A 25,110-nucleotide genomic window follows, 5' to 3' on the forward strand; every position below is an offset into this window, starting at 1 on the left:
CTTTCTCTAAATTTCTTCGCCGCCATCTTCGCGACATCCATCGTACGTGAAACCCTCAACCCCCAATCCTCGAACAGCTTGTCCCGGTCCTGCCCGACGCCGACCCCGCAGAATGTCCACGGCGTGTTGGCGAGGAGGTGGAAGAGGGAGAGAGGAATGGCATCAGCATGGAAGAATTGGAAAACAAGGCAGCGGCAATCCACGCAGAGTTGGAGGATCGCGACGGGTTGGTGCCCGCCGGGGTCGGGATTTTGGCGCCATTCGGTGTCGAGGTGACGACAAGCTTGTGGATTTTTCGACTGTGGAGTCGGTAGGTTTCCGAGATCCATTCGTCGACGGCGGTGGAGGAAGAAGTTACGGTGGTTGTGATGACAATGCCGTGGAAGTACACTTTGTGAACAACAGCTGAAGAAACAGCTTCTGACATGGTTTTTCCGGTTATTTGGTGGGCGGAGGATGCTGGTGGGGTTTTTAAAGAGTGAGAAGTTAAAAGGAAAAAGGAAAAGGAAAAGGAAACCAAAGAGGGATTTATTCTTTAAAGAAAATTCTTCTCCTAATTCAAGTGGGTATTACAATTAATGCTTCTTGGGAGATGATTCTTATTTAGATATTTGTACTTCAAGTTTAGGTTTTTCTACTGCTGCCAACAAAATTAATTAGTATATTTCTTTATTCTTAAATAATTAAACAATAATATATAATATAAATTTGTTAAACAAAAATGTCATTTGGCTTGTTGGTTTAATCTCATACTTATTTCCGAGTCTCAGCTTATTGCGTACATTGTATGCAGTTTTAGTGAAAGTTACATATATCATATGCGATTTCTAGTTAAGTTAAATAAAATCTATGATAGAATTTGTTAAGAAAAAAAAATATTATTTGGTGTATTAGTTTAATTTTCTCCCTCAGTTGTTCCTGTGTCTCAGCTTAGTGTCCTTAGGGCGTTTTTTTTTTTTTTTTCTTTTCTAAATATATATTTTATTGTTATTTTTCTATTTTTCATTTTTAAATATATTTTTATTCATTTTTTTATATATATTTTTGGTTAAAAAATACATTTGGTTCATATGCTTTCACTAAAATAACAATTTAGTCCTTGAACTTGTAATGACTTAGTTCTTGTACTTTTTCTAATCTAACAATTTAGTCCCTAAACTTTAACATGTAATGATTTAGTCTCTGTAGTTTAAAATTTGTAACAATTTAGTCCCTATCGTAAAAAATTTTATTAAAATTAAGTATCAAATTTTATCATATAACAATTTAATCTTCTAATTCATAAAGATATTTGGCCCCTTTTTAGTTTATAAATCTATACATACAAGAACTTAACAAAAAAAATTTACGATAAGGACTAAATTATTACCAACTTTAAATTACAAAGACTAGATTGTTACATATTAAAGTATCAAATTTTATCATATAACGATTTAATCTTTCTAATTCATAAAGATATTTGGTCCCTTTTTAGTTTATCAATCTATACATACAAGAACTTAACAAAAAAAAATTACGATAAGGACTAAATCGTTACCAACTTTAAATTATAAAGACTAAATTGTTAAAGTTTAAGAACTAAATTGTTACCAATTTGAAAATACAGGAACTAAATCATTAAAAACTAAAGTTTAGGGACTAAATTGTTACTTTAGCGAAATTGAGGGACTAAAAGTGTTTTTTAACCTAAATTAGAGGGACTTAAAAAATGTTTTTTAACCTATAGTTTTATTGCTGGAGAATAAAATTACTTTAAAAAATTATAATTAAAATTGAAATATTGTTATAATAGAGCACCCCAAGTCAGAGTCTAACGAAGGCACTCTGCCACTACACCGAGTTTTGATATTAATTGAGGAGGAAATATATCGTCCCTAACGAAGTTGAAACCAGTAGCCGTTTTAATTGGAATGGTTTCTAACCTATGTAATTTAAACTATTTATTAGAAAAAAAAATATATAAATAATTAAATTTTTCTGTAAGCTAAAAAGTTTCTAATTAAAATTTTCCGTAAGATAATCTTTAAATTTAAAACAAGACAATCCAAAGTTTATTACAGGCAAACGAAGAAACAGTTCAATTGACGATCTTATTTACGCAAAATTTGAGAAAATCTTCTAAAGAGAAGAGAAATAATAATTGGACTTGGAAATCGGAGGGGTGCGCCAGGCCCAAGCAGTAGTGCAAGGCATGGGCGACGCTCGAAGGCCCAGGTAGCAAGCTATCTTAGTGGCCCTCCCCCTAGAAAAATAAATTTAATATCATGTGGGCCGATGGCCCACGTATCAGATATTAAACTGATAAGAACAGATACTACACTTGATCTTAGCCAAAAGGCCGAGAAAGGTATGCTTTCATTATCAATCTCACCGCCCTTTTATACTCAGCGTCCGCTCCTGCTTTTCGGACTTAGCCGATGTGGGACGAACTGATCTCAGCTTCCACTGTCCCTCCTCTTCCTTTGCTGCAAATTTCAGTTTCAATTTATCTTATTCCTTTTCTTTTTTTTTTTAATATAATTTATCTGATTCTTTATTTGTCTTATTAATAGTTATTAGGGGAAAATACGTGATAGTAATTGTTTTTATAAGGTAGAATAGAGTAATAATTTTGCTAGAGACTTAACCAGACATTGATGCTTGAACACTGATGCTTACGATAAAATTTTAGATATTTTGGATTTTATTGATTGTAGGAGAATAATTTTATGATTGTGAATATTGATTCTTAATCAAAACTAAAGGCAGTTCTTGAATTCAAGAAATTTTAACAGACTAGAACATCAATATAATGACTTTATAATTTATTTTATCAATATTTTCATCCATCTTTGTATATAATTGAGATCTCAACCCATTTTTGACATTGCAATCCCCATCGAGGGAGATATTTGTTATGGGCAAAGAGGAGAGAGATCGATAGATGTACAGGCCATAATTTCATTCAAATTTATCATTTTACTATATTAATATTATTTTTTAAAAATAATGACCATAATATTTATGATGAAAAGTTCATAAAATACTAAAAAGTAAGGGCATAATTGGTTCAATTCAACTTAGTTTGGGGGTGGAAACTGAAATTATACCTACAATTTTTAAAAATAATTAAAACTTAGTTGAACCGCCTGATTAATAGAAACCACACCAATCGAATCAACTATGTTGGCAGTTTAACCATTTAAATGATCAAATGCCACTGTCACGCAGGTTCAAAACGGTTTGTGCAAGTTCGAGTCGGATCGTGCGAGTTTGAGTCATTCCCTCATTAGATTGGTTCGGCAGCCTCTTGTTTCTATTTTTCTTTCTTTCTTTGTCCATCAATCGAATAACTAGGCTGGATTTTTTCCATAATCCTAACTTAGGAGAAGAGGCGTCAGGAGGAGATGACGAGATTTCCATATTCGTATTTCTGGAGATTTTAGGATTTCACGGATCGATCGATCGAGGAAGGAGACAAGGAGATTTCATTGATTTGAAGATAAATAGACAGAGGTAGTGATTGATATCAAGAGAGACAATGATTTATATCGGACCATTTCTACAACCTCAGAAGCTAAAATCATACACTGATAAGAGAGAATTAAACAAAATAAAGGGAGGGAAGGACATCATATTATAACAGCAGATACAGATTTCTCACCACTATGAGTTCTTTTTATCTTTCCTTCAAATTATAGGCGTTATCTGTCCCAACCAGACGGTCTCCGCCTTTCTCGAGGCCTATCGCTAGAACTGCAATCAGATTGTATGGGCACAAATGAGGAAGATATTGATAAAGTAAAAAACAGGTTCAAAAACAAACAGAAAGGGGGAACGATTTAACAACCTTTCTGAGTTCTTTTGGCTTGAATATTCTCCGGCATTTGGGGCGTACGAGTTCACTCTTGACGCTGGAGGTGTCGGGCTGTTCGAACCCCCACCAATCGAGCCACCCGATACGAAGCCTGCTAATGTTGGCCTTCTGTTTGCTGGCACGCTGTAACTGTTATTCGAACCCTGACTTGGAGGGGTAGATGAAGCAGCAACGAAACTGCTCTTAAATTGTGCGATCATTCCTGTCCTCAAGGAATTTACCGCTGCAGATCGACTTTGAACATTGTTTGTTGAAGGTGTACTACTGCTTTCTGGGTTGTAACCAATTCCCATACCGAAATCCACCCCACGCACGCCTCGACCATTGCCGCCTCTCCCTTTACCCTTCTTCCCACCTCCACCACCACCGCCTACAAAGACAATACAATGTATCATATAAATATATAATTGGTAAACTTTATTAATATATTGATAATTCACAGTTTGGAAGAGGAATCATAGTCAGATGTTGAACCATACCTCCTTTTTTTCTTGCATCACGCTTGGACCTGAAGCGCCCATCCTATAATGATATGAAAGGTAAAAAAATTGTTCAGCTTTCTCAAACAGCTAAACCTTATATAAGCAGGGGGGAAAAAGGTGGGAGAAGGCTTGATGAAAGAACAAGAACAACAAACAAGGCCATTAAGAAACCAAACACACAAGCCAAAGAACAAGAAAGCTCCCAAAAACATACAAGAGGAGGACCCAATTGTTTGTTTTTAATATCTATGAGTGTTTGAAAGAATTCTCCCACCTTATGACTAATCTCACGAGACGATTGCCAAACCCTACTACATTTTATTGCCAATAAAAATCATATGATTAAAATATCTAAGGTAGGTGTCCATCATGGTTTGAACCTATCCCATCCTCCAAGTCCTTTACTTTATTCACTAGCAACCCACCATGGTAGAAGGAGCCCCGATCGAAAACGATAGAATATTACAAAAAAATTCGGCCGCAAAAGCCCACAGAGAAGCATTTCCGATCACAGAATAAAACAAGAGTAAGCAGGAATCTTCTGTTACATTAATTAATCAGATGGTTCTTTATCATGTTCAGATACAAAGCCATCACTACTGAATGCCATCAGTGATACATATTAAAATTCATAGCTGAGTACACTATTTATCTCCCAAAGAAGGCTTGTTCACATTTATTTTCAATACTGACATACCAAAATATTCTCAAAACAGTTCTGAAGTTAATAATAGGTGAGAAGTGAATGTCATAATTCATGTAAAAAGTTAGAAGACAAACTGATTACAAATTCCAAACAAATTGAAAAAAAGAAAGGTAACTCATAAGTCATAAGCAAAATTTTAGCTTACTATAAATTTAATAATATGCATAACAAAAAATTACCTTCATTGCCAGATCCATCAGCTCCGTTGAAACATTCTGGCCAGCAGCAATCAAACTATTAACTAATTCACCAGCAAATCGAGCCTCTTTCTGGGTTATAAGGGTGTGTGCTTTCCCATCCTTGTCACCCGCACGACCTGTTCTACCAATACGATGGACATGCATATCCATGTCTTTTGCAGTATCAAAGTTCACCACGGACTTTATCGACTTAATGTCAAGCCCACGGGCAGCAACATCAGTTGCAATAAGAACGTGATAAACACCAGATTTAAATTTTTGCAGAGTTTCCATTCGAGATGCCTGGTCTTTGTCACCATGAAGAGCTGCAACCTTGAAACCTTTCTGCACCAGTTGAGATTCAATCTCATCCACAGTGGCTTTTTTAGATGCAAACACCAAGACATCACCATCATCGATCATTTCAGGTAACTTCTCAAGAAGCCAAGGCAACTTCTCCAAATCAGAAGGAAGTACATGAACAACCTGTGTGATATCCTCGTTGGCCATCCCAATCTCTCCTACTGTAACTCTTACAGGATCAGTGAGGATTTCTCGAGCTAACTTTTCAACCTTTCGGGGCATAGTTGCAGAAAAGAGTAAGGTCTGACGGTCTGGCCTAATCTGACCAACAATGGAACGAATTTGGGGTTCAAATCCAAGGTCAAACATTCTATCGGCTTCATCAAGTACCAAGTATGTGGCTTTTGACATTGTCACAGCTTTCATTTTAATCATATCTATCAGTCTGCCAGGAGTGGCAACAACTATCTCACACCCAGCTTTGAGTTCTTTAAGCTGGTCGAATTTAGACATCCCACCATATACTGCAGAGACACGTAGCCCATGTGCTTTTGAAAATTTTTTACACTCTAGGTATATTTGGTGTGCAAGTTCTCTGGTGGGTGCACAGATCACTCCAATAGGACCCTCTTCTTTTTCAAGTTCAGGTTGATCCATAATATGAACAATCATCGGAAGAACAAAAGCAGCAGTCTTACCAGAGCCAGTTTTTGCTATTCCAATGATATCTCTCCCGGAAAGCACAATTGGCATAGCTTGGCACTGTATAGAAGTAGGCTTCTCATACCCTTGCTTTTTTATAGCATTCATAAGTTGCGGGGAAAGTCCAGAGTCTTCAAATGTTTTAATTGGCCTGGGAACGTCAAAACCAGACACGCGAATGGCCAAACTCTTTCGGTACTCAGAAACTTCCTCCTCGCTCATCCCTAAAGATGAAATATAGAAACGGAAACACTTGTCAAATTTAGAACCAGAATCAATCATTTTAATTCTCCAAACGCTCAGCAACTTTTTATCCTAGGAAATCGCAGGTAAGCAGAAGTCATCAGACATAAAACAACAACATAAAAATGGTAAGTACCAAATTTAATCATATAAATCCATACGTTTCATTGGAAACGTGGATCTCTTTTATTAGGGAAGAATGTTTCACCCAGTTTATTGTTGTGATTGAACTGGAAAAGCCAAAAACCAAAGGGTTAAAAATTAATTAAAATGAGTGAAATTAAAAAATCTTAGCAAATCTTTCACTCTTTCTCGTGAGGAAAAAAAACGTCCCAACAAAATCATAATCTCCATACAGCATACAATTCCCCAAAAGAAATATCAACTTTGATCCAATTTTAATTCAATTTTTCAAAAAAAAAAAGTTAAAAGAAGAAAAATTCATAGCCATAGTGCACAAATTTATCAAAGGCAGTCACAAAATCCAAAGAGAAAAATAGGAAAAAGTACGAAAGCAATATTGAAAATGTAACCAAGTTCAAGACCAAAACAAAACAGTAACTTCCAACTAAAAGATGACCTGATATTGAAGCTCTCTCCTCGTAAAAATCTTTACAGAACGGCTCGTAGTCAATGGAACTGTGATCTAGAGCAGGAATTGGTTCGATTTTTTTCTTCTCCAGGATCATCAAGTTATCATCCGAGTCATACTCGACCATCCCTGCGTCCACTGCCTTTGCTGCCGCATAAACCTCCTCATCCGAATCATAACCAGCATTAAGCGCGTCAGCTGCCAGCGTTAGTCCCACGTCCTTCTTGGCTCTCAGAAAGCTCTCCATTGGGTCATCTTCTTCGTCGTCCCTGTACTTATCTACCTTCTCCTTTGGTTTCTCTGGCGGCGGCGCTTTCATCTCTTCGTGAATTCCCTCCATAAAGGCATCTAAAGGGTCAATTTCATCACCGGCATCACCACCGCCACCGTCGCCATTCCCACTCGCCTCCTCCGCATCATTATCGTCATATTCTATATTATCAACGTCAGTATCTTCGTAGTTGTCGTGTCCATGGCCGCGCGACGAGGGAGGGACGTAAAGCCGCTGTGGAGCTTGGGAGCGCTCGAAATTGTAAGTCGTTTGCCGGTTGATTCCAAAGCCTTCGAAGCCAAACTTCCTCTTCGACATGCTTAATCGTTTCGTCGATGGTTCTAAATTCTAACCAACCAAAAAGAACCCTAAATGGGTATGAGAAATCGAAGCGTTTCACAGACCCTCAATCTAAGATTTGAGAACAATCAGCTGACCTAGGGTTTAGGGAATCGGAACGGCGGCTCGACGGAGAGGAAGAGGATTTGTTCTTTCTAGTCCGAAGACAATCGACGGCGAACGAGGTTAGATTTGGGCGAATTTGTGATCGTGGGTCGGACGGGTTGACCCGAACTTGGATCCGGTAAACTCGATAAGCAACCCGAATCCTTGAAAGTGACTTTGCGTTTTGGGTCGTAACCCGACATGATTCCAAAGAGGCTATGGTTTATGGCCCATGAATATTAAATAAAGCTTCTTTTTTTTTTCCATTTATGGTGGGTTTGATAAATGTTTTTGTTTTTTCCGAAATTTTGGTAATACTAGTATCATGTTATATTTTAAGCGATTAGTAATTGATAGGCTATTTAGAGACTATAATCCAAAAATCTAAGTCGGTAAACATTAGACCATTTGTGAAAATAAGTTTCCAAAATAGTTTATCTAATACATTATCTCTATATTTTAAGTTTTTCAATCCAATCTAGTTATATGAAATTCAAAAATATGCTCAATGAGTAGTGTATACAAAATGTTGGGCTTTTTTTTACTAACTACTATATATACACACACTGTTATATTCAAAATAACATGAAATTCATAATACATATGAAGTCAAGTTAAAGAAAAAATATAAGCTAGACAATCAATCTCCAAATTGTCGACTTCTTTAGACTTTACAAAATTCAAATAAAAATTATATATAAAAATAATAAATTATATGGAAGGAAGATGACAGTTTGAAGTTTTAATATGTTGTCGTTATTGAAAATATATCTATATATATTACACCATCTTTTGTAGTTTTAATCTAATTTTGTTTCTTAAATTCTTATAATTAAAATATTATATATATAAAAGTTTATAATTAAAAATTTTGGATGTAAGAATGTGAAGAGAGGTTAATCCATAAGTTTTTATATTTATTTTATTTTTCAATTGAAATATTTAATATTACTTATGTAGATGTGTGAAGTTGACTTGATATTTACGATAAATTTTATTAAAGAAAGAAACATAAATTATTTATGTAATTAAGATGATTGTGTATATCAAGTTAAAAGAAGAAACATTATTATTACTTATCAATAAAGAAATAACACTTAACAGGTAACCAACAAATGTTTTATGAACAAAATAAATAAATAAAGGGATGAAGTTTTTAACTATATATAGATTAATGTTTTGTATTTGTTTTCTCTTTATACTAAATAAAAATATAGAAAGTTGTATGATCCTAATACTCATTGATTCAATAATGATAACATAATATTTTTATTTATGTTTTATAATAAATTAGAAGTGGTAGTCAGATACAATAAATTTTGTTTTGTTGTTTCCAAAATTTCTATATAATTTTTAAAATGATTTTAAGAAATGAAAAATAACAAACATAAACAGTTGTCAAATGTTTTAAATTTCTTAATAAAATTGAAAACAATGAGCGGTAATGTGAGCAATATATTTATAATAAGCCCTCTTATTTTTTGATGGACCACTTCTTTATTCTTAATTTTCGCCATGTAGATGTTATATATTCAAAACAGGGATAGAATCAATTTCGATGATATACTAATTTCAAATTTGAGAATCAGTTTTATTTTATTCATCTCAATTACTACAATTTCGTTTATATTTTTTATTTTATGAGCCTATATCTTTTTCAAAAAGGAAAAAACTTCACTCCTTTAAGTGTTCTTTACCCTTAAGTGATCCCATAACAAGAGAACAAGTGTTGGTTAGTTACTTTTTTTTTATTATTATTTTTTAATTCATAATCTCGTCAAATCTCTTTTATATATATTTTTTAAATTGGTTGGAGGATTCTTCTTTCTTTTTTCTCTCTCCCTGTAACTTCCTAACCTCTTTTTTTTTCTCTTCTTCATCTCCATTCTACTTTTTAACTTAAAATAAATCTCCACAAATATTTATCCACGATCTGAACGTGTACACATATATATTACGTTTTATTTTTTATAGTTTTAAATGATTGTCGAGAAGTTGCGTAAATTGGGTAATATGATGTTTTTTCCTCACCTATTGTTGCAGCCTTATTTTTTTTTCCCAACTTTTGCTTTCGGATGATCATGATCAGTATTGCATCAAGTTGAGAAGAAAGTAGAAGAAGATGAGAGAGAAAAAAAAGAAGTGAGAAGTGGTAGGAAGAGAGAAAAAAGGGAGAATAATCGTCTAACTAATTTTAAAAAAAAAATCTGAGAAAGAAATTTGGGGAGATTTTGATGACATAGCCACCATTTGTCTTCTTATTATAGGGCCAGGTGAAGGTAAGGAGCGAAGTTTTTTCCTTTCAAAAATTACTATTTATCAGTAGTGTCATGGTTAATTAATCTATAGGAAAAAATATCTTCCTATTTTGTCCGTTTAATCTAAATATTTTCATAGTTATTTTGGAGGTAATTTTATCTTTCAAATATAAAATTTTCTCTCTGATTATTTCTTTCTTTTTCTCACACTCCACTTTCTCCCATTTCTTTTTTTTTCTCTTAATTCCACTTTATTTTTTTTATTTAATCATCTCAAATGTTGGAAGGTGAAGAGTTTAGAATATTTATAGTGTTGTCTCTTTATTTCTATGAACTAATTTAAAAATTATAAATTATTTTTGTTATAATTAATAAGGAATTTCTAACTATTTATCTTCTACAACTATATAAAAAGCTTTTTGTTACCCTTCTCCCCAACTTTTTTTTCACCAAAACTTGAGCTTTATCTTTCGATATGTTTTTCTCATTTAGTCAATGTCTTGTGTTTTCTTATATTTTAGTTAGATTGTTTGATCTAATGTTTCACTTTTAGTTTTTTTTTTCAATACAATGTTAATAATAACCTAATTACCTACAATAATATATAAGTAATTTATTCAAAGCTTGCAAAATGATCTAATTGCATTTTTTTTCTTCTATGTCATTCTTTTATTCGATGATTCAAAGATGAAAAATTCATGAATATTTATTTTTTTAGAATTTTTTTTAAGTAATCGAGGAATATGTATTAAGTTGTTTATTCTTGCTTGTTGTATATTACTTATAGGAAATTTTCAAGTAATCGACACATCTCACATTTTTTTAGTCACATCAACCAAATCAGTGAGTAATAAGAATTATTGAGATGTCGATTTTATGGGATAAACATGAAAAATACAAAAAACTTGGTGAGGTAAACCTTAAGATATAATAGAGCTCAACTATATTAAAAAAAATTTAACTATTTAATTAATTTTTATGTTTTTATACTTTAAAATAAAACTATGAAATTTTCCATGCAAGTGTTTGATATTAGTATCTACAAAATTGTAAAAAAAGAAAAAAAAATCTATTATTATTAAATATTATAACAATAAAACTTAATAATATTCTATATTCATGATAGTTGAAAATTATATCAATCTTTTAGTTTTGATGTAATTTTACTTTACTTATTTATTAACGTTAATATTAAATAAATTTGTAAAATAAAAATAATTATAATAAATAAAATAGTAATAAAATAAACTAAAATTTATTACTATTATAATTAAAAATAATATTACCACTTTAATATTTGTAATTAACTAGAAAAAAGAAAAGACATTCTAATAATTAGTTGAACGGTATTTGGAGGTTTCTAATTTTAATTCTAGAAAATCTTTAAATAAATCTTTCGTCTCAATCTCCTCAATAAAAGAAAAGAAAATAAAAATTTTTTAAGAGTATTTAAATAAATTTTCCTTCTTTTTTTTTTTTCGGTTTTCAAACGTCGCTCGTTTTCTTTTCAAGTTTTCGTTAAATAATCTGTTGATTTTGTAGACAAATTTAATAGAATACGACAATCTTTCACCCGTAAGATAATATATTAATTTAAATCTTAATTTCGCACGTTTAAATTTCTGAACTTTATGTAAATAAATACTTTTTATATTTGTCGTTGAATTCTATATTCTACATATATAGAAATCTTATGCGGTGGCATCACCTGGACCTCATTTCAAGTTGATTGCATTCAATCTAATTTTATATTTGAAAATGAGTTGATTAAACTCTCTGTTGTAATAAATAAATTTATTAATAACAACTAAGAATAAATTACTTTATAAGAAAACTAAGAATATATTTGATTAAATTATGAATTTGAGCTCATATTTTATATGGTTTTTTTAATACAACATGTTGAGGAGGATTAATTGTAGACACCGTATTTGGTCCGACTCGCTTTCGTTTTAAAAAAAAAAATTATTACTGATTTATTTATTATTATTTTGTTTTATGTTTATTGGTTTAGTTTAAAATAACATAATTTACTTTATTATAAAATTTTTTGTAAAGTTTTAATTAAATCAAATTAAGTTTTAAAATTAGATTTTATTTGAAAATAATTGTTTTTTTTTAAATTGATTTTAAGATTAAAAAAAACAGTTTTTCTCCCCTTTGATTTTTTCCTTCGTACATGTATCCCCTCCCTTTCTTCTCCTCCCTCTTTTTCTCTCGCCCCTTTTTCTTTTTTATCGTTATTTTTAGGTGCATTTAAGGAGGGCTGCAGTGGGGGAGGAGAGGAGACAGAACACTCATTCTTCCTTCTTTCTCTCTACCATCACCTTCTCTTCTTCTTCACCCGGGCCGGCGACCTCGACGATACACAGACCGCACACGTCCCTCGGTGATCACAAGTTCAGAGAACCTGCACCACAGTAGTCCGGCGCAAAACTTCTATAGCCGACGCACGGATCACCGACCACCTGACTTCGACCTCGAGTGCTCCTTCACGGTTTTCAGACCCGCGGGCACACCCAGAATTAGGTGGTATAGAAAAAAGTTGTTTTAAAAATGATTTGATTTTTTTTATTTGTTTTAAATAAGCTTGTTTTAAATTTGATATATATATATATTTTAAAATAAATTTGTTTAAATATGATTTGATATATTTAAAAAAAAAGTTTTGTTTTAAATATGATTAGATTATTTTTAAAATAAGTTTGTTTTAAAAATGATTTGATTATTTTTAAAATAAGTTTGTTTTAAATATGATTAATTTTATTTTATTATTATTATTATTTTTTTCGGTTTTAGTTTTATTTTTTTTTTGTTTTATTTTTTTTAAAACAATTTGTTTTAAAATAAAGATTTGTAGGATAAGAATTAAAACTAAGTTGTATCATGTGGTGTTGACATAGTGGTAGGTTACTTAGGAGTAATTCACATGTTTTAGGTTTGAGTCTTTGCTTGCTTAAATTAATGTTTTTTTTATATCATTATTTTACCAAACAGCTATTTTAGATAAATTTTTTTTTAAATATAAAAAAAACTTCAAATCTTAAAACATTTATATAAATTATTAAGTAATATCTTAGGATGTTGGCACATTGGTAAGAAGGTTGTATATGGATTCTCATATCACAAGTTCAAGTCTTGATGAGCCCCATACTAAAATTCGGCCGCTCCGCATCGTGGTATTTATGCAACAGTAAGATCTCATAAATTGTCATAATTGTTACCGAATTAATTATGTGACACAATCATCACAAATTATCCCATGTCCTTCTTCTCTGTGTGAAAGATGTACATTTTCCCTCCATCATTTGACTGCATTTTTCACAGGGTATTCCTATATGCTTTATTCTAGTAATTCTATGGTTTTTTTTTCAAGAATAAGTAACTTGGATCAAAATATAGCACAAATCTCTCTTGCGGTGGAGGCGATTTCGGGGAGGATCCTTCTTCCTTCTGGTTTCTATGATGGCAGACGGTGGTTAGGTGGCGGAAATCTCTCTGTCGAATGTTGATAGTGTTGTTACAGCTAACAAATCAAAGGCAATATTGTTATGTATGTCTGTGGCTTCGTCGTCTGGACATTTCAAAGAATTATCAGCATAGAATTGGAGATGACACCCACCTGCGATTTTTTGGAATGACTCTTCATCTTCGTTGATCCTAATTCAGAACTTTCATGGTCCAGGGAGAAGGATGATGGAGCAAAAGGTGGGCGACGGTGGAGGTGCGACGACAATCAACTCGAATACCGTTTTGGAATCTAGGAGGATAGAAATCTTAATTGTATTGAGATGAGTGACTAGTGTGATTTGAGAAATTTGGCTAATCTTTCCTTACCTGTCATGGTGGAGAATAAGACAATTTTGGGGTGGCATAACTGACAAGATACCTCCATTAATTGAGAAGTCTCTCATGACATCATTGAACGAGGTTGAAGATGTTGTGACTTTGGAGAAGGTTTTAATTGGCTAAAATTTGTTCATATTCCTAGTTCTTTGAATAGGCAAAATGTTTTATTGGTCAAGTGTGTCATTTTCAATCGTTACTCTGTCCTTTGAGACATTTGTTTTCCTTCATGGATTATGATGGTGGTACGTGATTTATTTTGAATTTAATTGATTACATCAGTTGACTATATTAGAGCTTAGAACTAAGTGAAAGAAATTTGGAAAATTGGTGGTTTTCTGGTAAGTAAAAGACCGTTCAAAACGATTTTTTTTAGATTTGACTAAACTATAAGAAAGAATAAATTTAAACTTTTAAATTAAGTTGAACTCATATGGACCAAATTTATAATTTAACCAATAATTTTTAGGTTAAATATATGCTTTAGTCCCTAAAGTTGGAGTGTTTTTTAGATTTAGTTTATATATGTAGTAAATATACAATATGGAGAAATTTTATCTCCTTGTTTTTTCCTTTAATTTTAATCCTTTTCTCTATTACCTTGATGACAATTTTGTCATTCAACCTTCTTACGGAAAAATACATTTAGTTTAGAGTACATTTTTGGTCTCCGTGGTTTGGAATAGATGTCTATTTGATATTATAGTTTCAAAATAAACACTTTTAGTCTTTAAAATTTAAAAATTTATTCTAAATGATCAGTGTTAGTTGACTTAATAAAAAAATAACATAACCATCATTTTCATTTATTATTATTTTTATCGGACATGAGAAAATTCAAATCTTCTCATGTCCGATAAAAATAATAATAAATGTTTAAATTATATATACACATATATTTTGAAAAAAGTGTAAATGAAAATGATGGGCAATGGGGTTGCGAAGACCTAACAAAAATCAACCGCTAATGAAGGCCACTTCCATTATTTGACTAATAGAACCCTTCGCCAACGCCCGTTCTCCCGCCACCCATCGCATTCTTAAAAATCAAAAAAATAAAAATATAGGATAAATTTTTAATAAATTATTATTCGCCAAATATATATTTTAGTGGTTAGTGCTTGAGATTTTTTTTTTAAATTTTAGTTTAGTATTTAAAATTTTTCAATCTTATTATTCACTTGGATTAATTTTAGATAAACTTACTGACATAATACTTAGTCAATAGAAATTCAGTAAAAGAAGATCGAAATTTCTACCAAACTTCTTATAAACTTGGAGGAAGAATTGGAAATTTTTCTTAATTAAAAAATGTTTAAATAGAAGGTAACTAATTGATTTTTTTAATAGAAAATAACATGAACAAATACCTAAATATCAAATATTTGAATATATTTTAGCAACATGTGCATAGTTGAACGGTTAAGACGTCTTACTATTTTTTAGTTGTCATGTGCATGTGTGAACAATTTTCTTTACATACATTTTTCTAAGATGTGGTGATAAGTTAGACATTCAATATAGAGAATTTATGAATATTAATTTAGATAACTAAAATGTTCAATCGATGTCGATAGTATCTCAGAGTTTCTAACTAATTTAACGAACTTATCATTATCTTTTAAAAACAATTCAAACTCTAGAATCAAACTACTACAAGTAGCCATTTTATATTTTTACCCTTGACATGTGTTCTTTATACGAAGTTCTATAACTCATCATTTCTCTATTACCATGTCTAAAAGAATGTGTCGAGGAAGGAATAATAAATTGCATTATCATGATTTCAAATGATAAGAGGATAATATAGGCGTAAACAAAACTATAGTCAAATTTTTATTAATCTATCATGTGGGAAAATAATAACAATGATAATAATAGAAGGAAAAAAATTAACTACAAATTATACCTTCAAAATTCACATTCAACCCTTCTACTAGTAATTAAAATGGGTTAGTTAGATATAGTATCAAATAAATGAACATAGCACACATGCCTAAATAAACGATAAAAAATTAACAATGAAAATTGAGATATAGTTTTTATGCAAAGTTATGTGAATATTTATAGAGTTCGTGGACTTCTCGTAAAGTCACTTATTCAAGATAATAATTGAAAAAGTAGCAGATAAGATAAGGATCAACTGACATGACAGGACTCTAAACTGACTTCTTATCTATTTCGAATATGCTCTGTTGACATAAAGATAAAATGTACTAACACTACAAATAAATAACATTAATAAAGTAAAATAAAAGTAAAAAACATATTACTAAAGTAAAATGTTTTTATTTTTTATTAATTTTTTTAAGAGTAAGATGTTTTTATCTAGTAAAAGTAAAAAACATTAAATACTTTAATATATACTATTTAAATTGTACAATGACTTCTTCATGTTTATCTTCTTTTTAATATTTCAAGGTAGGGTAATATTTGTTTCTAAAATGTTTGTCTTGTTTTTCTCAGGTTTGTAGGTATCTCAAAGTGACAAGGAGTATATTTAATGATAATGTGGACTTACTCACATCATGTTGGTGCAATAACCTCCATCAACGGTCCGTTATTTGAGATGCTTCAATTCAGGCAAGCAAAATTTACTTCTATATCTATATGTATTTTTTTTTTAGCAAAATATCTATATTTATATTTATACAATATATTAAAATGGTTATATGAGAGAAACTTTTCTCTCCCCATGTTCCCTCTCTTTTATTACAAAAAAAAAAACAAAATATTTATAATCAGTTTGATTGTTTATAATTAGTTTTCTTTATTAATTTATTATTATGGGGTTTTAATTAAATAAATATAAAATTTACCTTTAATATATTTAAAAATATCACTTAAGTTATTCCGTAAAAGCGATTATTGAAATTTTCAAGTGTGATGGACCTATATTTTGTACTTAAATTTTTAATGACATATTTTAATTTAAGTTAGTTTATTTTGATATACACGACCGGTTTTCATGGTTTACTAATCTATAAAATTAAATTTAATTAAAAATTTTATAATTACAACAATTATCTGAATTGTTAAATGTTAAAATAGGAAAAGATTGAATATAAAAACTTTTTTCAATTTATTTCTAAAAATTAATTATAAAATTTATGACTTGAAATTTTTCGACTTTTACAGCTATATAAAAACTCTCTCCTACTTTTTTTCTACCCCACCTAGTGTTATTTTCTTCCTCCATCAATTCTCCATTTTCTAATCTCGGATGTTCTGAAGTTGCTTTATAATTAAAAATATATAGTTTATTTAATTTTGTCACTATATCTGTTTTGAAAAATATGTAGGGTTAGAGTTCTTTAATTTGATTTAGTACTTACAAAAATTATTTAATATAAATTGATAAATGCATTATTAATTTTAATATATAGTAAAATAAATTAGAAATATCACGTACCGAAGGTTTAAATACTATTTTAGTCTCTATACTCCCAATTTTGATTCATTTTAGTTTATATACTTTCAAAAGAATCATTTTGGTTTATATACTTTCAACTTTTGTCTATTGTAGTCTATATGTTTGAAATTTTTGTTTTCATCTTTGTATTTTTAAAAAGGGATCGTTTTGGCAATTCTTTTTTTTTTTGCCTTATTTATTTCGATCAAAATTTTAGTATGATACTCTACACATTAATTTTTTTGGGATGTAACCATTATTTTGTATTAAAGAGTTTTCATTGTGTATAAAATTTGTGTTTTGTAGATAAGAATCAAAATAATCACTTCTTAAAAATACAAGAATCAAAACAGATGTTTTGAGAGTAGAAAGACTAAAATGAATAAAAGTTGAAAGTAAATAAACTAAAATGAACAAAAATTAAAAGTCTAGACAAGTATTTAAACCTATACAAAAAATAAAAATACTTATTCATCCATTTATTTAAAAAAAAAATTACCCCTCAAACTTTCATTTTGTGCAATTATCCCTCAAACTTATAATTTAATTAAGTCATCCTTTATATTAATTATATCTCTACTAATATTTACTATTTAGTATCAATTTAGAAAACACACGAGTTAGTCCTAAGCTAAAACTAAAATCAAATTCTCTCTTTGATAACTATTTAGTTTTTTTTTTTCTATAAACACTACTAATAAGAGTAATATTATCCCATCAGAAAAATAATTGGAGCTGGAAAGCGACATGGGTCAAGCTAATTGAGTCAAACAGTTCGGGTCAAACCACCCGACGAAACCATACTTCGACTAAATGGATCCACTCTGATCAAACTAAAGAGATTCCCTCTATAAAAAAGATGAGAAATTTAGATGTATGCTCTTACAACTCTACTTTCTCTATTATTCGACTAACTTTTTGCCAACTTAAACACTAACACTAGAGTGTGTTGAACTTAGTGAATTTTTATTTTATTTTATTGTAGCTACCAACTTAGAGATGGGATCCAAATTCTTACCTCAATAGATTTATCTTTGTTTTGTTATTATTTTTTTTATGTTTTCAAAATTGAAGCTAAATTTTGAAAACTATAAAAATTATTTTTAAATCTTGTTTCTGGTTTGACCATTGTGGATGTAAAAATCTGTCGAAGTGTCATGGAATTACCTGTACTGGGCCATAACCAGTTTTTGCAGAGCAAACTGGGTAGGGAAGGTCTCGCTAGCCAACTGAAGTGTGGCTAGCTAGAGTGGGAAGACCTCTCGACCAAGCTGACGCGAAGCAAGCTGGAGAAAGGAGACCTGCAAAAACAGGTACAACACTCCGACGCTCAAGTTGGTATGAGTTTGAGCTTGGTAGATCATCTTCAGATAGAAAATTGCATACCCAGTGACTGGAGTGAAGGTATATTTATAGGGGTTTGAGGAGTAGTTACCCATCCCATCGGGGTATTGGAGCATGATACTTGGAAGATTCTCAACATCTAAGTAACCAGGCCCGACCTATGAGGTCAACCTATGATAGTTGGAGAACAGCTCTACCTGCGATAGTTTGCCTTCCAATATTGAACTATTGATGGAACTGCATGACGTCAAAGTTTGTCCCTTAAGAGTTCAGTCGTGAATGAGCTTACAGGTTCTTCCTATATGAGCTTAGGAGCTCTTCTATAAATGAGCTTTCCAAGATGAGCTTGGAGTTCGGTCGTAGATGAGCTTGAGAGCTCTTCTTAAATGATCTTGAGAGCTCTTCCTTAGATGAACTTAGGATATCTTAAAAGCTATTTTTAGATGGGCTTGATATTTTCCAGCTCAAGAGTTCTACAGCTCTTTTTAGATGGGCTTAAGAGCTCTTCCGAGATGAGTTTAGAATATTTTCGAGCCGATGAGGTGGCTCGTAAAGGATGGTATGTCATATTTTTTTTGTCCCCAACAACCATTAATTAACCTACCCATCTTTGAAGTAAAACTTGGTCTTCTGTTTTTCGTTTTTTTGTTTCTCGTCTTAGAAATATATTAAATGAATAAATAAATATCAAACGACAAAGGATTAAAGAGCGATGGACAAAAACAGATCCCAGTGACACAAGCATCTTTTTACCGTTAATTTGTCCTTTTCCGTTAACTGCGCACGTTAGAATTCGATGGCAAAAAAAAAAAAAACGATCAAAATCTCTCTCTACTTCTCTGCTTTCTCACGCATCATCGACCAAAACAAATCAAAACCCTCAATTTCTCTGTAAAAAAAACCCCAAAAAAGGGAAGAGAGAGAAAGAGAGAGCTCGAAAAGCTTCCCCTGCACTGAGGACGGAGTGAACCCAACGACATCTCTCTCATCACTCTCAGTCAATTTCTCAGACCAACAACTTCCCTTCGGTTCTTCTTCGTCCTTCGATTTCACTCACTGATTGATTCTCATGCTGTTTTTGTTTCTAGATTCTCGTTTTTCCCGGTGATGGTACAGTCCTCCGGTCATTCTTTGCTTCGTTGTTCGAACGAACCGGTTTGCATACCCTGCGCTCATTTCGAGAATGATTTCTCCCATGTGTTGACCCTAATCTCACAGATCTGACGCGTCGGTGGCTGTCGACGCGGTGGCTGATGTCGGTGCTTGCGGCTTCCGTCACTGCGGGTATTTTTATTTTGTCTTTTTTTCTCGTTGTTGTTAGTAGGTTTGATTGATGGTGTTTGAGTGCTTCTTCATTGTGATTTTTGAATCTTATGCCTCGTTGAGAAAACTGAGTTCAAGAAATGCTTTAGTTGGAATTTAGGAAAATGGTGATGTGAAATGGATTCGTCGTCATTTTTTTGGGTTTTCTTGCGACCTTGGCTTTCGCAATTTCTTGAGCTAGTGTTCGGATGTCGAGCTTTTGCCGACACCTTCTTTGCTTATATTTGTTAGTTCTTTCGTCTCTGGATATCCCTTTTTGTTATTTTCAAGTTAGGAAATGTAGTATGAGGTTGACAAATTGTTGTGAATCTGTGATCTTTTATCTTATTCTATTAAAGTGGCGGAGACGGTTATGAACACCGTGCACCGATTTTGAGTGTTGGAATATTTTGGTGTGGATGTGTGGATGCTGATTCTGAATCAGTTTCCGGAGATATTGAATTTGTGAGCTACTTTGAAAGTTTGAAACATGCTTTTGGGGGAGCGAAGAAAATTTAGTATGTATCGTCAGATAGCTGCTTTGCCTTCTTTGGTATAACTTTCCCAAGCCCCATTAGAAGCCTAAGCAAGCATACTTTGAAGGAAATCCAAAACTGTCTACCTCAATGCACATTTTCAGTGTATGAAACCTTGATTTGGAGGTTATAATGCAGGTATATTGAAACAGGTCTCTTGCTGGTTTCCAAAGCAGTTTCTTTTGTTGTGGTTTGTGATCTTCACCAATGCCGATGTACCGGACATATCACCATCATCTCCAAGAGATGCACATGTGGTTGCACCTGCTATCCTCGATATTCCTCTACCGGCCAAATTGCCTCTTGCCCATCAACACCACCACCGAAAATATATGTCACCACAGAGTGCACCGGTAGCTGGACTAGCACCATCGTCTCCTCCTTACTATGGGCCTCTCATCACTTCTGGTCACCCACCCACCAGTTCAAACTTTTCAAAACCATTGATGAAGAGTGGATCGGCTCCTCCAGATAGTAGGCTTGAAAACATTGCTCCCATACAGTCCAGTGCTGGTGCTATTCCCTCTGGATTATCTCAGCCACCACTTTCTCCAAATGCATCAGGTAAGTTGTATACTGGATTCCTTGATTTTCTCCTTCCCTTTAGTTATTTTAATTCATGCAGTTGTCTTTAAATAAAAACTGAGGTACCTGATCAATTTTATTTGTTGATAAGTGAACTTATTTGAGTCCTATTCATGGTTTTATTCCTCATCTTGCAGACTGTTGCAAACCTGACATGGTGCTGAAACGAGGAAGTGAGGGCTGCCATTGTGTCTATCCCATAAAAATTGACCTCCTCCTCCTGAATGTATCACAGAATCCTAATTGGAGACTTTTTCTTGAAGAGTTAGCTTCCGAACTCGGTTTACGAGTCTCTCAGATTGAGCTGATCAACTTTTATGTACTTAGTTTATCGAGGCTAAATATCTCAATGGACATTACTCCGCATGCTGGGATCAGCTTCTCTGCAGTTGATGCATCTGCAATAAACTCTTCACTTACAATGCATAAAATTCGTTTAGACCCGACACTGGTGGGAGATTACAGTCTTCTCAATATTACCTGGTTTAAGCCTCCGCCTCGTTCTCAAGGTATATCCAATATTTCAAACAATAATTTAAGAGTGCATCACCTTCAAAATGGCATTATTACTGTAGCTTTAGGTTTTATAGACCCCATTTTATCTTTGGTGATTTGCAACTTGTATAGAGTTCGATTTGCAGTGAACTATGTTATAGATGGAGCATTGGTACTGTGAATTCTGTTTTCCGGGAGACTAGCTAGACATGTATTTGTTGTGTCACCTAGTATTAGTATATATTTTAACATGCACGCTGGATTGAGTCGCAGACAAAATAAAATTCATCCACAGCTCTTATGGCTATTGTTGTCTACAAAGACTATACATTAGTAATTTATCAATATTTGAGGACTTGGGCTGCCCACTTCTTGCGATGCTGTTGCTTTGAGAATATAAATGTTGTTGTCAATTGCTATTTTACTCTGTTAAGCCTGTAGTGACCGTGATTATGCATGGTTGCTTTTTAGGTTATTGTGTTGTTACTAGATTTTCATTTGTTGTACAGCTCCTCGGGCTTCTGCATCACCTGTAGCAGCTCCAGAATATCATTTTCCAACCACAACGTCACTGAGTTCTCCCAGTAAAGGACAACGTTCTAATCTGACACTTCTTATTGGTATCGGTGCTGGTTTTCTGTTCATAGCCATTCTATTTGTGTTGATAGTTTGTTTATGCGCATCTCATCGGGGGAAGACCAAAGCACCTCCATTAGTAGCTGGTACGTGTATAAAATTTCCTCAATTTCTTTTTCCTGTGTATATTTTGTACATAGTTTTCAAAAATATCTGTCACCACATTGTGAACCATGTGGCAGGTAAAGCTACTCATTTTGTGATGAAGTAGGGAACATAATACAAAATCCTTTTTGTCCATTAGATTTTATGGATATAAGGTAATAGGAATTTCCAAACAAGAGATAAAATTAAAGTGCTTATGAAGCCTTGGTCATACAATGTGAGGATAAACAACTTATGTCGTGGCGTGGTTTTGACAACACTTTATTAGTTAGAATTTTGCTCCTCTACCCTCAGAAAACTAGTACATTTGGTTTTGAATTACATACAGTGCAAGTATCAAGTTCTTGATATCATTGTTTCTACAGTTTCCATGTTTATATATTTGTTGGTATCATTTCTTTTTACTTCTATGTCAACTGTATCTTCACCCATTCATCTCACTTCTCAGAAAAACCAACGGTTGAGGACAAAATGCCTGCGGTAGGATCTTTTCCTCATCCATCAAGTATGAGATTTCTAACTTATGAAGAGCTTAAAGAAGCAACTAATAACTTTGAAGCAGCGAGCATACTGGGGGAGGGTGGTTTTGGCAGGGTCTTTAAGGGTGTCTTAAGTGACGGCACACCTGTAGCAATCAAGAGACTTACAAGTGGAGGCCAACAAGGCGACAAGGAGTTTCTGGTTGAGGTTGAGATGCTTAGCCGGTTGCATCACCGAAATCTCGTGAAACTTGTGGGCTACTACAGTAATCGCGACTCTTCACAAAACTTGCTATGCTATGAACTCGTCCCAAATGGAAGCTTGGAGGCCTGGCTCCATGGTATCCATCATCTCTTTGTATTAGTCTTATAAGAACCTTTAAAAGAAGGCAAATTACATTGTGTTTAGATTTTTACTACAATATATTGATTAGTTTATTTCCCCCAGGTCCTCTGGGTGTTAATTGTCCTTTGGACTGGGACACCAGAATGAAGATTGCATTGGATGCAGCTCGAGGACTTGCTTACCTTCATGAAGATTCCCAACCTTGTGTTATCCATAGAGACTTTAAGGCATCTAATATATTGCTCGAGAACAACTTTAATGCTAAAGTTGCCGACTTCGGTCTTGCTAAACAAGCTCCAGAAGGCAGAGCTAATTACCTTTCTACTCGTGTAATGGGCACATTTGGGTTTGTCTCATTCCCTCATCTCAAAGTAAGTCAGTTCTTACATGTTAAATTGGGATCTTGAAGGAATAGATTTCTTTTTCAGGTATGTCGCCCCCGAGTATGCAATGACTGGTCATTTACTTGTTAAAAGTGATGTTTATAGCTACGGAGTTGTTCTTCTTGAGTTGCTCACCGGAAGGAAGCCTGTAGATATGTCACAACCATCTGGACAGGAGAACCTGGTCACATGGGTGCGTTTTCATGGATCAAGACGTGTCTTTCTGGTTCTATCTTTTCAGAATTAGTGATATGTACTTTTGGTGGAAGCTAAGATGTGTTGGTTTTGTCCCTTTCAGGCAAGGCCGATTTTGAGAGATAAGGATCGGTTGGAAGAACTTGCTGATCCACGGCTCGGAGGAAAGTATCCGAAGGAAGATTTCGTACGGGTGTGTACGATTGCTGCAGCCTGCGTCGCTCCTGAGGCTGGCCAACGTCCAACCATGGGCGAAGTGGTACAGTCTCTTAAAATGGTGCAGCGTGTTACAGAATACCAAGACACCATGATACCATCCTCCAACAACAGAACCAATCTTAGGCAGTCGTCCACGACTTTTGAGTCGGATGGATCCTCTTCAATGTTCTCTTCTGGCCCCTATTCTGGTTTAAGTGCTTTTGACAACGACAATGTATCCCGAACAGCGATTTTCTCCGAAGATCTTCACGAGGGACGATGAAAGCCTTCAAAGCAAGGTAACCAACCAGGAGTAGGCTCGCGAAACGACAATTCAGTAGAAAACCCCCCACCCCCTCGCCTTTTTTGGGTTTGGCATCATATTTAGAGAGTGAAGCTAGGAGATTTAGATCACATGAAGAGAAAATATGGTGGCGTGATCTTTTTGGGGGACTTGTAATGGTGATTGGTGGATGTCCAATGTCCACTTTTTAGAGTTTTCCTGGTCATTGTTGGGAACTGCTTGTTTCAATTTTTCCCATGGCAGTGTATTTTATTCTCCGATGTGGTGGATAGGTTTTGTAAATATATGTTTAATGGGAAGGGCCCTGAACGGTTCTTTACGTATGATTTTTCCTCTTTTATTGGGGCTCTAAATTTAACCTCTGTTTCTTTATGTTCCAATCTAATTTATGTTTCAAGTTTGGGAGTTGGGATAAGGAATTTGTAATTCAACTTATTTAAGTAAGATGATTTTTTTTTTTGACAGGTAAAGTAAGATGAATGTTAATTGGGTTTGCTTTGGTTTTTAAGTTCAATAATTGGGCGATTTTGAGAAGCCTTTGTTCTGAGTATGAGTTTAAATAAGGATAAGGTGACGTGGCATTTAAAAATATTTTTTTAAATATATGTTTTGGTCCCTAACGTTGGACTACTTTTTCAATTGTCCCTAATGTTTTATTTAAGTTTTTATTTGTCATATTATGTTAAAATTAACTACAAAATGATGGGAGCATAGCTCGGTGGTAATTGATGTAAAGAGGTCCATAATCTTTTAATTAGAGATAGATATAATTTTACGTAAACTTGAGCTCACTGGCTGAATTTGTGCAAACTTGAACCTTAATACCAAATACCACTTAGTTATGTTCATGTTGACATTATAGATCCTATTATCACGTTGCATAAGTTGAATAAACCATATTATGGCGT

General features: G+C 33.2%; 2 protein-coding genes and 1 non-coding gene across 4 annotated transcripts; 1 reads left to right on the forward strand and 2 right to left on the reverse strand.

Moving 5' to 3' along the window:
* Positions 1-2,156: 2,156 nt before the first annotated feature.
* LOC148209851 (U2 spliceosomal RNA) lies at positions 2,157-2,351 on the reverse strand. Its single transcript, XR_015793359.1, has one exon. It is a non-coding gene; the product is annotated as a U2 spliceosomal RNA (small nuclear RNA).
* A 1,151-nt stretch (positions 2,352-3,502) lies between these two features.
* On the reverse strand, positions 3,503-7,854 carry LOC111022433 (P-loop containing nucleoside triphosphate hydrolases superfamily protein). Its single transcript, XM_022299610.2, has 5 exons — positions 7,052-7,854; positions 5,224-6,452; positions 4,336-4,378; positions 3,830-4,226; positions 3,503-3,735 (listed from the first exon to the last, which is right to left on the reverse strand). The coding sequence occupies exons 1-5, from the start codon at positions 7,650-7,652 to the stop codon at positions 3,684-3,686; spliced, it is 2,322 nt and encodes a 773-aa protein (XP_022155302.1). The 5' UTR covers positions 7,653-7,854; the 3' UTR covers positions 3,503-3,683.
* Positions 7,855-19,488: 11,634 nt separating this feature from the next.
* On the forward strand, positions 19,489-24,574 carry LOC111022417 (Protein kinase superfamily protein). Of its 2 annotated transcripts, none has more exons than XM_022299585.2 (8): positions 19,489-19,922; positions 20,615-21,040; positions 21,199-21,570; positions 22,066-22,278; positions 22,746-23,117; positions 23,225-23,468; positions 23,551-23,698; positions 23,804-24,574. In XM_022299585.2, exons 1-8 carry the CDS (start codon positions 19,892-19,894, stop codon positions 24,179-24,181), a joined length of 2,184 nt encoding a protein of 727 aa, XP_022155277.1. In that variant the 5' UTR covers positions 19,489-19,891; the 3' UTR covers positions 24,182-24,574. The 2 variants fall into 2 exon arrangements, with proteins under 2 accessions (XP_022155277.1, XP_087984025.1); XM_088127899.1 differs by having other exon boundaries at positions 19,490-19,922; positions 20,629-21,040.
* The last annotated feature ends 536 nt before the right edge of the window (positions 24,575-25,110 follow it).

This window comes from Momordica charantia, assembly GCF_013281855.1.
Source record: "Momordica charantia cultivar OHB3-1 chromosome 8 unlocalized genomic scaffold, Mcharantia_2.0 BLBB01000008.1, whole genome shotgun sequence".
Classification (NCBI taxonomy): Eukaryota; Viridiplantae; Streptophyta; class Magnoliopsida; order Cucurbitales; family Cucurbitaceae; genus Momordica; species Momordica charantia.